The following is a 10,490-nucleotide window of genomic DNA, read 5'->3' on the forward strand; positions in this document are numbered from 1 at the left end:
TAGATATAGCTGCCGTATAGACCGATCTGCCGATAAAGGGTGTGAAGCCCATAAAAGCTGCATTTATTACCCGATTTAAACAGAGAAGTTTTAGGCTTCCCATCATCCGAGCTTAATATGGTTGAGGTCGGAGTATATATAGATATAGCTGCCATATGGTCCAATCTTCCGATGAAGGGTCTGAAGCCCCATAAAAGCTTTATTATACCATCCACCTAGGATGGAGTAAAGCTATCGAAATTTTGCACGAATACTTTTTATAAGTGTAAGTCGGTTGGGATTGTAAATGGGTATATATATAGTATGGTTCAAATCGGTATATAGCCTGATATAGCTGCCATATAAAACGAACTTGGTTGTTGACTTCTTGAACCACTAGAGGGCGCAAATCTTATCCGATCTGCCTGAAATTTTGCAAGAAGTACAGTCCTAACCGGTAAAGAACCTGGTATAGCTCCCATATTAACCGATCTCCCGTTTTGACTTCCTGAGCCTCTGGAAGCCGCAACTTTTGTACGATTTGGAAATTTTGCACTTTGTGTTCTCCTTTATGATTTCTAGAAGTACGGTCTAAATCGGTAAAGAACTTGACATAGCTCCCATATAAACCGATCTCCCGATATGAATTCCTGAGCCCCTGGTAACCGCAATTCTTGTACGATTTGGCTGAAATTTTGCACTTAGTGTTCTGCTTGATTTCCAACAACTGCGCCAAGCATGGTTCAAATCGGTCATAAACATGATATAGCTCCCATATAAACCGATCTCCCGATTTGACTTCTTGAGCCCTTACAAGCCGCGATTTTTTCCCAATTTGTCTGAAATTTTGCACACTGTGTTCTGTTATGACTCTCAACAGCTATGCGAAGTACGCTCCAAGTCGGTCTATAACCAGATATAGCTCCCATATTTTAGCACAATCTATGGTGGTGGGTTCCCAAGAATCGGCCCGGCCGAACTTAGCACGCTTTTACTTGTTAAGTTTTTGCCTTTAAAGAGTAACCATGCAAAGAGCTTGACAAATGTGATCTCTGGTGTAGAGTATATAATAATTGGCCTTTTACTTGTAACGTTTTCAAGTCTTTTACCACCCAGATCCATAAACCGTAGTTTTTCGATTAATTCCCTCTCTGGGAGTAAGTTGATTTTCATATAATGTTTCCCAATCTTTTCCACTCCAGTTTGTATTCTTCTCCAGGTGCATTGCTGCCCTTCATGCATGTGCCAGTACCAATTGCTCATCACATTACCTGCTCAACAGTCATTGAGTTAAATTGAAGCTTTAAGTGGCCATGCAATTTGAAGAGTTTTCACAATTTCACTTCTCGATTCTTCACATATTCAGTTCATATGCTCTCACGTTTTCATTGATTTCAATTACATAATAAGGGTGCGACTATTGCTTTGTGCTCAAACACATACCTATATACATACAGACATATACCTCTAACATCCATCATCATCACCCTGCAAGTTCTGGCGTCAAAATATTTCGTAATAATTTCAATCATTTATGTTCAACACATGTAACATACAGAAGAAGACTTGTTGATGTTATTTGCTGTGTTAAGGAAAATTCATTGAATTTTCCTCAAATTTCTTGTTCCGTTTTCCTATTTCTTTGGTTGAATCTTCCCCCTTACCCTATATGACTTGTGAACCAAGCAGCCCAACTAAAATCACACTCCCAAACAATGGTTATACAATGGCAAGCCAACAACAATAAACACATGTATATGAAAGTACTGTGTATGTGGGTGTGTGTGTGTGTGCGTTTGTGTGTGTATTATAACATGCCTTATATGGTTGTAAGCATTGAAACATTTAACAACATCGTTTACATATCATTAGGTTTTCCCCATGTAAACATGAGTGCCTTTTTGTGGGAGAGGGTGTTTGGTTACTAGAGTGCGTTTGTGTGTGTGTTTAGCAAGGTGTATTTACAGGAAGCGGAAACGGATACATGCTCTGTCAAGTGTATGTGGCTGCATGTGTGGTTGTTTGTGCCTGCGTACGTGTGGTAGTGTGAGATAATGTGCCATGCTCAACATACCGCAACACTGTATAGAATTGTGGTAATGTTGTTTTTGTTTTCGCTTTTATTGGGGGAGCTGTTGTTGAAGTTGGTTGGCTGCAAGGAGGTGGAGTTGGCAAACATTTTGTGTTTATTGGCAGTTAATTTATTAGTTCAATAATTGAAATTTGATTGAATTTAATTACAATGCCATTTATTATTATAACAACAACAGTCTCGACATCGGTGACAGGGCATGGGAATAGCAATAATCATAATGATGATGACTATAGTGATGAGGATGACAGCGATGCTGTTGATGACAACAATGTTAGGGATAATAATTGCGGTAAATTATGTGGTTACCAAATGTCAATAATGATGACGGTAAACAGAATGAGCATATATTCATGTTGTCATTCCGTTGGCAAAACATCGAAATATTAATTTCCGACCCAATAAAGTATATATATTCTTGATCGTCATAAAAATCTAAGGTGATCTAGACATGTCCGATTGTCTGTCCGTCTGTCTGTGTGCTGAAATCACACTACAGTCTTTAAAAATTCAGAAATTGAACTGAAACTGTGCACAGATTCCTTTTTTATCCATAGGAAAGTTAAGTTTGTAGATGGGCTATATCGGACTATATCTTGATATCCACCGATTTAAGGTCCTAGGCCCATAAAAGCCACATTTATTACCCGATACTGCTGAAATTTGGGGCAAAGAGTTGTGTTAAGCCTATCGACATAGTTTTTCAATTTGGCACCGATCAGTACAGATTCGGATATAGCTGCCATATAGACCGATCCGCCGATTTAAGGTCTTAGGCCCATAAAAGCCTCATTTATTACCCGATTTTGCTGAAATTTGGGACAGTGAGTTGTGTTTGGCTACTCAACATCTTTCTTCAATTTGGCCCCGATCGGTTTAGATTCGGATATAGCTGCCATATAGACCGATCCCTCGATTAAAGGTCTTCGCCCCATAAAAGGCGCATTTATCATCCGATTTCGCCAAAATTTGAAAAATTGCGTTAAGTTACGACTTTCGATATCCTTCTTGGATTTGGCCTAGATCGGTCCAGATTTGGATATAGATGCCATATAGACCGATCTCTCGATTTAAGAAGACCATAAAAGTCGCACTTATTGTCTGATTTCGCAGAAATTTGAAAAAGTGCGTTATGTTAGGCCCTTAGATACCCTACTTCAATTTGACCCAGATCGGTCCATATTCGGATATAGCTATCTTATAGACCGAAATCTCGAAGTGTTTTGTTATGACTTAAAACAACTGCGTTAGGTATGGTTCAAATCGGTCTATAACCTAATACAGCTGCCATATGCCACGATCTTGGATCGTGACATCTCGAGTAAATAGAGGACGCAATTCTTACCCGATTCCGCGGAAATTTTGAAGGAGGTGTTTTCTTATGATTTTCAACAGCTGTGCCAGGTACGGTACTGATATAGCTCATATGAACCGATCTGGTATCTTGATTTCTTGAGCCACTAGAGGGCACAATTTTTAATCGATGTGGCTGAAATATTGCATGGAGTATTCTGCTATGACTTCCAACAACTGTGCTAAATATGATTCAAATCAGTCCATAACCTGATAGAGCTGACATTGTAGGTTAGCATGTCCTCCTATGACGCTGAACGCCTGGGTTTGAATCCTGGCGAGACCATCAGAAAAAACATTTTTCAGCGGTGGTTTTCCCCTCCTAATGCTGGCAACATTTGTGAGGTGTTGCGCTGCGGCACGCCGTTTTGACGCGTCTTTAAAAAGGAGGCCCCTTATCATTGAGCTTAAACTTGAATCGGACTGCACTCATTGATATGTTAGAAGATAGTCCCTCTTTCTTAGTGGAAGGTTCATGGGCAAAATTTGCAATTTTACTTCCTATCGGACCGAGTTTAGACATAGCACCGCACCCTTATAACCTGATCTTCGGATTTGAGTTGGTGATCCCCGCAAAGTTGCAAACAACAGATTGGGCTGTAAGTCTACCCACTGACTTCTGTTCTGACTTCCAACAGCCATGTGTCTACAAAATCGATCCATTAACTGATAAATCTCCCTTATAATCAGAATCAGATATGACTTCTTCAGCCTCTAGAGGGGACAATTCTTATCCGAGTTGGCTGATTCTGGCATATAAACAGATTTCCCGAATAAGGCTCTTTTGCAGTAACATTGGCAACATTGACTATCTCATACATTATTGTATGTGTGTGTGTGTGTGTTTATTAAACTATGTGACCAAAAGCCAACTAAGCCGCAATAACATTGCCACCCTTACCACAACAATTTCTATAGTCAACCATTGACACAACCATTATCATCATCATCACCACCACAAACAAACACATAAACACCCCAACACTTTCTCACACACACACACACTCAAAGCAGTTAAAAGCCATGACTCTATTTAAGGATAATTTGCTGCTTTTGTCATTATCACTTTTTGGATAATATCAACAACCCCCTCCTCGCCATCGAAAACAAACTATGCATAATTTTGCTTATTTAGATAATTAAACCATTTTGCAAAATTGTCCAAATAATCAAAAATTATTTGACGATAAAATATTTAATTTGTTATCAAAAGATAATTATGATTAAATTATGTTGTGTCATTATTTCTAATTACTAATTAAAGAGCAATGGGTTAAAATAAGTAAATAAATAAATTCAAATGTGTGTGTGTATGTTGTTCTTATTTAATTTTTGTTTGTTTCTCTCTTGCAGCTATTACAGAAGAACCCGAATTTACCGAATACATAGAAAATGTTACAGTACCTGCGGGACGCAACATTAAATTGGCGTGTTCTGTTAAAAATCTGGGATCATATAAGGTAAGGATATGAAACAACAAAAACAAAAATTACGAATTAAAAACAAGTATAAAGGCGTTAAGTTCGGCCGGGCCGAACTTTGGATACCCAACACCTCGGGTATATGTGTAAACCACCATTCATCAAAATCCGGTGAAAATTGCATACCATATGTCCCATAGTAGTTATATCGAAATATGTTACGATTTAGACGAAATAATAAAACCAAAAAAAATGTCACTGTGTCAAATTTCCGCGAAATCGGACAATAAATGCCTCTTTTATGGGCCCAAAACCTTAAATCAAGGGATCGGTCTATATGGCAGCTATATTCAAATCCAGACCTATCTGGGCCAAACTGAAGAAGGATGTCGAAGAGTCTAACACAACTCACTGTCTCAAATTTCAGTGATATCCGCCAATAAATGCGTTTTTTATAGCCCCAAAACCTAAAATCGAGAGATCGGTCTATATGGCAGCTATATCCAAATCTAAACCGATCTGTGCCATATTGCAGAATTATGTCAAGGGGCTTAACTTAACTCACAGTTACAAATTTCGGCGACAGCGGACAATAATTGCGCCTTTTATGGGCCCAAAACAATAAATTGAGAAATCGGTCTATATGGCAGCTATATCCAAATCGGGACCGATCTGGGCCAAATTCACGAAGGATTTCGAAGGGCCTAACACAACTCACTGTCACAAATTTCAGCAAAATCAGATAATAAATGTGGCTTTTAGGGGCCTAAGATCCTAAATCGGCGGATCGGTTTATATGGCAGCTATATCCAAATCGGAACCGATCTTGGCCAAATTGACAAAAGATGTCAAGGGGCCTAACACAACTCACTGTTCCAAATTCCAGCAAAATCGGATAATAAATGTGGCTTTTATGGGCCTAAGACCCTAAATTGTCGGATCGGTCTATATGGCAGCTATAACCAAATCTGCACCGATCTGGGCCATATTGAAGAAGAATGTCGAGTGGCCTGACACAACTCACTGCCCCAAATTTCAGCAAAAGCGGACCATAAGTGCGCCTTTTATGGGCTCAAAACCTTAAATCGAGAGATCGGTCTATATGGCAGCTAAATCCAAATCTGGACCGATCAGGGCTAAATTGACGAAGGATGTCGAAGGGCCTAACACAACCCACTGTCCCAAATTTCATCAAAATCGGATATTATATGTGGCTTTTATGGGCCTAAGACCCGAAATCGGAGGATCCGTCTATATGATAGCTATATCCAAATCTAGACCGATCCGGGCTAAATTGACGAAGGATATTGAAGGGCCTAACACAACCCACTGTCCCAAATTTCATTAAAATCGGATAATAAATGTGGCTTTTATGGGCCTAAGACCCGAAATCGGAGGAATTGTCTATATGATAGTTGTATCCAAAACTCGACCGATCTGATCCAAATTAAAGAAGGATATCGAGGGGATAAACACAACTCACTGTGATAAATTTCGGCGAAATCGGACAATAAATGCGTCTTTTATGGGCCCAAGACCTTAAATCGAGATATCGGTCTATATGGCAGCTATACCCAAATCTGGACCGATTTAAGCGAAGTTGTGGGAGGATGTCGAAGGGCCTAACAGAACTCACTGTCCAAAATTTCATCAAAATCGGATAATAAATATTTCCTCACGACCTTAAATCGGGAGGTCGGTCTTTATGGCAGCTATATCCAAATCTGGTCCGTTCTAGACCAAATTGAGAATGTCGAGTGGCCTAACACTATTTACTGTCCCAAATTTCAGCAAAATCGGATAATAAATGTGGCTTTTATGGGCCTAGGACCCTAAATCGGCGGATCGGTCTATATGGGGGCTATATCAAGATATAGTCTGATATAGCCCATCTTCGAACCTAACCTGTTTATGGACAAAAAAAGAATCTGTGCAAAATTCTAGCTCAATATCTCTATTTTTAAAGACTGTAGCGTGATTTCAACAGACATAGGAACGGACATGTCTAGATCGTCTTCGATTTTTACGCTGATCAAGAATATACATAAAGGGTGATTTTTTGAGGTTAGGATTTTCATGCATTAGTATTTGACAGATCACGTGGGATTTCAGACATGGTGTCAAAGAGAAAGATGCTCAGTATGCTTTGACATTTCATCAGGAATAGACTTACTAACGAGCAACGCTTGCAAATCATTGAATTTTATTACCAAAATCAGTGTTCAGTTCGAAATGTGTTCATTCACCGTAACGTTGCGTCCAACAGCATCTTTGAAAAAATACGGTCCAATGATTCCACCAGCGTACAAACCACACCAAACAGTGCATTTTTCGGGATGCATGGGCAGTTCTTGAACGGCTTCTGGTTGCTCTTCACTCCAAATGCGGCAATTTTGCTTATTTACGTAGCCATTCAACCAGAAATGAGCCTCATCGCTGAACGGTGAATGAACACATTTCGAACCGAACACTGATTTTGGTAATAAAATTCAATGATTTGCAAGCGTTGCTCGTTAGTAAGTCTATTCATGATGAAATGTCAAAGCATACTGAGCATCTTTCTCTTTGACACCATGTCTGAAATCCCACGTGATCTGTCAAATACTAATGCATGAAAATCCTAACCTCAAAAAAATCACCCTTTACTTTATAGCGTCGGAAATGGATGTTTCGATGTGCTGCAAACGGAATGACAAAATCAATATACCCCATCCCTCGGTGGTGGGTATAAAAAACGGTTTAACCGAATTACCCTGAAATTTTGTCCAATGTATACAACTTGTCAACCTCACATATTGCCATTTAGTACAAAAGCTCTTAAATTTACTTTCACTCAGTAAAAATTCGTGGGTTCTTAATAATTTTTTTGACATTTTTAAGACTTCTTGCTCTATGACATATTTACCAATAATTTTCTCATCAATAGATTTTCTGTTTTGGTACTTTAAAGCGTATAAGTGATTTGAATTCATAGACCTTGTGGCGTATGATTATTAAAAATATGTTAAATCACAGCATTCCAAAAGTGTTCATTTTCTTTCTTTTTAACTTCTTCTTTGCCTTCTGTTATTAGCCTGTTATTACTTTTAATCATTGCATGACAATAACTATAATCCACTATACATTCAACCATTCATGTTGGCAGTCGAGTCTTTTTAACATTCTTCCATTCCAAAAATAACGTAGGAAAAAAAAACAAACCATTATCTTGAGCTGAAGCTCAGCTGCATATGGAGTGTCTTATTGTTCCAAGGAATCTTTAATAGCATCGAAATGACATGGAAAATAACAATAAAGTGACAATATTGCGACTAAAGAAGAAAAAGGTTTCACACACACACACATGCATGCATAGCAACATACATATGGAAGCAAATATGGCACCAAAAAAAAGCTCGAAACGAAAGCAACCCCCCGGATAAGTGACAGACAAATGACAGTTGTCGTGCTGTGACAAAATAAATAAAAATCGACTGTGGCCGAAAAGAAAAAACGAGCGAAGCGAAAAAAACACTTCGAACTATGCCACTTATATGCGCATACATCAACTCTTATTTCATGTACTTTCGATTAACGTATGCTAGTCGGAGTGAAATTTCAAAAGACATTGCTATTTATTTGTTTACTACCATAGTGGGGGGAAATTGAATAGAAGTAGATTAAATGTTGAATAAAATTAAATAAAACACTTAAAAGGGTGCTATGACCGGCCGGGCCGAATCTTGGGAACCCACCACCATGGATTCTGCTAGGTTAGGTTAGGTTGGATGGGTTGCCCATCAAAGTTGAGTTCACTCGGTGGCCAGTTTGGCCCATTGTGATACCCTAGAGAGAGAAAGGGAAGAGAAAGAAAATGTGAGGCCTCGTACTAGAGGTTATACACGAATAAAAGAAAAAGACAGGAGGAGAAACCGGTCATCCCCACGCAGGCACGGATCTACCTACGCCGGAGTTTGTGGCACCCCTCATCGTAACCATCCTGTTCCCTCAACAAACCTCAGGAGACATACCAGAGGTACGTTTGCAAGTTCACCCAGTTCACAGAAGAAACGGCTCTCCAGAAAGTAGAGCCTACTTTAGACGCGGACAGGAACACAGCAATTGCTTAATAGTCTCCTCCTCATCCTCATGGAGACAACGCCTACGTAAGTCATTGTGCGGTATTCCCATGCGCGCCGCCATGCGGCCTATAACACAGTGTCCGGTTAGGACCCCTGCCAAAGTACTCATCGACCAGCAACACCCTCGTCCTTCTACGGTCTATGACCGGTCATAACGCCGTCGCAGTCCGGCAACCATCCACCGAGTCACACCTTGCCATCGACGCCGCCCTGACCATCCCTTCTACTGTGTTCAATAGCTCGACAAATGGCACGTAGGCAAGACTGATGACTGGTCCGCCTGGCGCAGATGAACTTCTCCTGGCGCATTCGTCCGCGCTCTCATTTCCTGTAATCCCCTTATGCACAGGAACCCATGTCATCGTCACATGGTGGGTCCGGAGCCTATCCAGGGATTCCAAACAATCCGCCACGCATCTCGACCTAACCATACCTAACCCCAAAGCCTTGAGACCGCCATACTGTCCACATAAGTTCTGAATTTCGAGGGCGGTAAGTCCCTTACCAGAATTTCTCTTGCGGCCACTGCAATGGCACAGACCTCTACCTGAAAGACCGTGTACTCGTCCGGCAGTCTCAGAGACTCAATGATATTGAGTGCATCAGAGTAGATCCACAATCCAGTGCCTGACTCCATTTTGGAGCCATCTGTGTCGATCGAGGTCTCATCCTCCTCAAGTGCACCATCCGCCCTTCATTCGTCCCTCTCAAGAAAACGAATCGCGAATGCCCCCACTCCAGTCGGCAATGGTGCCACGTAGTCGGAGATCCTCCTCAGTTTACCCTCCGTATCCATAATACCCAGAAACGAACTATGACCGCAACCATCCTCCTTCAGTATGCCGAGCTCCCTTAGCATAAGCGAGACCCCGGCGTCGCAGTTCCAAATATAGACTCCAATGGGCTGCATATCCAGCATCGCCTCCAAGCCTGCCTGCGGTGCGGATCTTAGTGCCCCTGTGATCCCGACGCAGGCAAAGTCTCCGGACCTTTTCGAACTATCTCGCACGCGTTCTCTTCCCTACGGCATTTTATCATACCAGTGCTCCATAGGCCAGTACTGGTCTCACAATGGCCGTATACATCCAATTATTCATCCTGGGAGTCACCTCCTAATCCATAATACCCAGAAATCGAACTGTGACAGCAACCATCCTCCTTCAGCATGCCGAGCTCCCTCAGCCTAAGTGCGGCGCAGTCCCAAATATAGGCTCCAATGGGCCGCATATCCAGCATCGCCTTCAAGCCTGCCTGCAGTGCGGTTCTCAGTGCCCCTGTGATCCCGACGCAGGCCAGTCTCTGGAGTTTTTCAAACTCCCTCGCATGCGACCTCGTCTCACGATGGCCGTATACATCCAATTATTCATCCTGGGAGTCACCCCCCACTTCCTACCGAACATCCTCCTGCAGGAGTAAAAAGTGCAGAGTGCCTTATGGCTTCTTTCCTCGGTGATCCTCTTCCACGACAGTTTCAAAACGTAAATTATGCCTAGGTACTTCGCCTCCTTCGACAGCCCCAGGGTG

At 41.3% G+C, this 10,490-nt stretch overlaps 1 protein-coding gene across 1 annotated transcript in view; it reads left to right on the forward strand.

The window, feature by feature from the left end:
* LOC106081113 (uncharacterized) overlaps positions 1 to 10,490 on the forward strand; it is a 285,863-nt gene that overhangs the window by 100,541 nt on the left and 174,832 nt on the right. Inside the window, exon 7 of the mRNA XM_059365759.1 lies at positions 4,778 to 4,884. Coding sequence (XP_059221742.1) covers positions 4,778 to 4,884 — 107 coding nt within the window. The remainder of the gene's footprint in view (positions 1 to 4,777; positions 4,885 to 10,490) is intronic.

Source organism: Stomoxys calcitrans, chromosome 3 (assembly GCF_963082655.1).
Source record: "Stomoxys calcitrans chromosome 3, idStoCalc2.1, whole genome shotgun sequence".
Taxonomy (NCBI): domain Eukaryota; kingdom Metazoa; phylum Arthropoda; class Insecta; order Diptera; family Muscidae; genus Stomoxys; species Stomoxys calcitrans.